This window comes from Lolium rigidum, chromosome 3 (genome assembly GCF_022539505.1).
Source record: "Lolium rigidum isolate FL_2022 chromosome 3, APGP_CSIRO_Lrig_0.1, whole genome shotgun sequence".
In the NCBI taxonomy this organism is placed as follows: domain Eukaryota; kingdom Viridiplantae; phylum Streptophyta; class Magnoliopsida; order Poales; family Poaceae; genus Lolium; species Lolium rigidum.
This window is the reverse complement of record NC_061510.1, coordinates 80,441,609-80,444,353: the sequence shown is the minus strand read 5'-3', so window position 1 is coordinate 80,444,353 and position 2,745 is coordinate 80,441,609. Positions and strand designations below refer to the sequence as shown.

The following is a 2,745-nucleotide window of genomic DNA, read 5'->3' as shown; positions in this document are numbered from 1 at the left end:
GCAATGACCATAGCTGAATAAAACATAGGGGCAAAACGAATGTAACTTCACCCAACGAACTACGAGTTCCATAGTCGAACCAAAATCTCCTGAGAAGACGAGTTTACATACAGCTGTTTGCTTTGATGCAAGATTTGGCAATGCCCGGAGCTGCTGGAATTCAAGCATCAGCAACCTGCCGACACTGGGCACGCAATCAAATCTGACATCCACATTTGGGATTTGAGACTAAAATGCCAACCTTAGTTTTTCATGACAAAACCCACTACGACCATGAAGGCATCACAAATCTTTTGCTCCAACCAGGATTGTGGGAGGAAATCACAACATTTGCCAGGATCCACCAAATGCAGGAGCACGGCATGGCAGATCAGCCAACTAACATCTAGAGCCACAATATATCACAGCAAACAGAGCACATTCCACAAAATTATAGTTTGCTACCATATACGAACATTGTTATCAAGTACCACCACAACGATAGGAGGCATGAAAGAGAAGTAACTTAAGGTTCAACGACAACCAGACACGATAATAAAGCATAAAATCTGAGACAGGAATAGATTTAGCCGCTCCATGAAACTGACTAGTGGCACTCTAGTTCTTGATCTTCTTCTTGGGCCTCAGCTGGTTGCTGTGACCACACTTCTTCTTGCGGCAGTTGACAGCCCTTGGGTGCAGACGAGCATAGCACCTGCAGGTAATTTGAAAGATTAGCATGCGGAATATCAGAAGAGGCATCAAATTGCAATACACTTTCGAAAATATAGAAGCAGGATAACGCAAGGTTGATTAATTCAAACATGATTCAATTGGTTTGTAAAAGGCAATCAAGAGAAACAAATCTGCGGTGAAAACACTTGAGAAAACTTGTGAAGGATTCACAAGGACAAACAGAAAGAACTAAATCCCTGACAGAGCAGAAAATATAACCAGGAACAGGCATGAAACAAGGAAACCATGGAAGCTCTCAGTCTAGGCCAGTTTTTTCCACATAAGAAGATCCTTCAGAAGAGAATCCCCCTCCTCTATAGTTGATGCTCCCCACTCTCATTGCATCCTTCTATCTCAACCTTTTGATGAAGAATAAAATAGGGAAACTAAATTCCTCGAAAATTCTTCACAAAAAGGAAGAAACTTCACAAGGAACCACCAAGAAAGAAGAGCAGACAACAATAGATGAAAGGAGAAATCCCTTCATCCAGCCTTCATATTCAGTGTGGTTAAAGCAAGAGTAGTCATCATCGAGCCAACAATTTGCTGAGATAAATACACCACTCTGGGGGACAAAACATAAAGGAACCACCAAACTGTATGATCTAGTAAGAAATGCATGAACTTAAACCTACTGCGCTACAAGAAATCACATGGCATATGTGATACATCTTGAAATTTTAAGCAGCATCTCGTTATAAAAGAAAACTATAGGTTATCTTATCTCCCTATGGGACCCCAAGACCACAAATAAATTGATAGGGCACAATGTGAAGTGAACTCTCAATGGATATAACAACAGAACCAAAAGGGCCTGAGTAATATTGACAAACTTCCTTAGTGTAAAGGTTGAAATGAGTGTTACAGAGGTAGCAACTCTTTATGAGACATACAGAGGATTTAACTCAGTTTCAACTTTCAAGTCAGCATAACCCGGTAAACAAAATTAAAACTCTGCATCTTTACAGATCCTGTTAGGATCAGTAGCTCATTCCTAAAAGTATGTGCCACCTGTCATCTAAGAGTTTTGACGTATTGAAATCAGCTCAAACTTAAGAAGATATTTCTAATATTACAATTAATAACAATTGCGATGTACACCATCTAATAAATATGATTAACATCTTAATTTTTAACATCTTTTCTTGTAGGAATGAATCCAAAAGGCCAAACATATTACAAAGCCGCAGATTAATAATAATCAACTTTACTACAGCTATATATCTTTAACACCTAACAGAGATATCATGCCAAGGAGAAACGAGGCCTACACAATAACTGTAGTTCAAGATTAAAGAAAAAGGGATTAGGAGATTCGCTTACTTGCGGCAGATCATCTTCTCCTGGTTGTACTTGCGGGCGAGCGCCTGCAGGGATGGCTCGATGATGCCTCCACGGAGCCTGAGGACGAGATGGAGGGTGGACTCCTTCTGGATGTTGTAGTCCGCAAGGGTGCGGCCATCCTCAAGCTGCTTACCGGCGAAGATCAGCCGCTGCTGGTCCGGCGGGATTCCTACCGGAACAAAACCCAATCTTAGTTACTCCGACCTACGCCGGCCGCCAGAAATGAATGGAACGGAGAAAGAAGAACATCGGATACTTACCCTCCTTGTCCTGGATCTTAGCCTTGACATTGTCGATGGTATCGCTGCTCTCAACCTCGAGGGTGATGGTCTTCCCCGTGAGGGTCTTGACGAAGATCTGCATTTTGGCCGAGGTTTGTGAGGCGGCGGCGGCGGCGGGTGAGGCATTTTATAGGGGTCGTGGCTGCTTTCCTAGGGTTTGGTATGAAGAGGAGGAGTGTCAAGAGAATGGGCTGTGGGCTGTGGGCTGTGGGAAGGTAGCCCGTTAGAGCTGGGCTGTATTTGGTCCTCATCGTTACTGGTTTCTCGCGATGCCAAGCGAGTGAGCCCACCAACCACAGAGAGAAATAATCGCTGATTTCTACTATACCATAAAATCTCGAAAATCATAATGAAATATAAAAAGGCACATGTATTTATAGAAATTTTTATATGTTTGGTAACACCA

At 42.4% G+C, this 2,745-nt stretch overlaps 1 protein-coding gene across 1 annotated transcript; it reads right to left on the bottom strand.

Moving 5' to 3' along the window:
- Nucleotides 1-420: 420 nt before the first annotated feature.
- On the bottom strand, nt 421-2,451 carry LOC124701857 (ubiquitin-60S ribosomal protein L40-1). Its single transcript, XM_047233954.1, has 3 exons — nt 2,319-2,451; nt 2,038-2,227; nt 421-694 (listed from the first exon to the last, which is right to left on the bottom strand). The coding sequence occupies exons 1-3, from the start codon at nt 2,419-2,421 to the stop codon at nt 598-600; spliced, it is 390 nt and encodes a 129-aa protein (XP_047089910.1). The 5' UTR covers nt 2,422-2,451; the 3' UTR covers nt 421-597.
- Between the last annotated feature and the right edge of the window lie 294 nt (nt 2,452-2,745).

Coding starts and splice junctions, on each gene's coding strand:
- LOC124701857 (XM_047233954.1), bottom strand. CDS start 2,421: ATGCAGATCTTCGTCAAGACCCTCACGGGGAAGACCATCACCCTCGAG. Junction 2,228..2,318: donor TAAGATCCAGGACAAGGAGG/GTAAGTATCCGA, acceptor TTGTTCCGGTAG/GAATCCCGCCGGACCAGCAG. Junction 695..2,037: donor GAGAAGATGATCTGCCGCAA/GTAAGCGAATCT, acceptor AATTACCTGCAG/GTGCTATGCTCGTCTGCACC.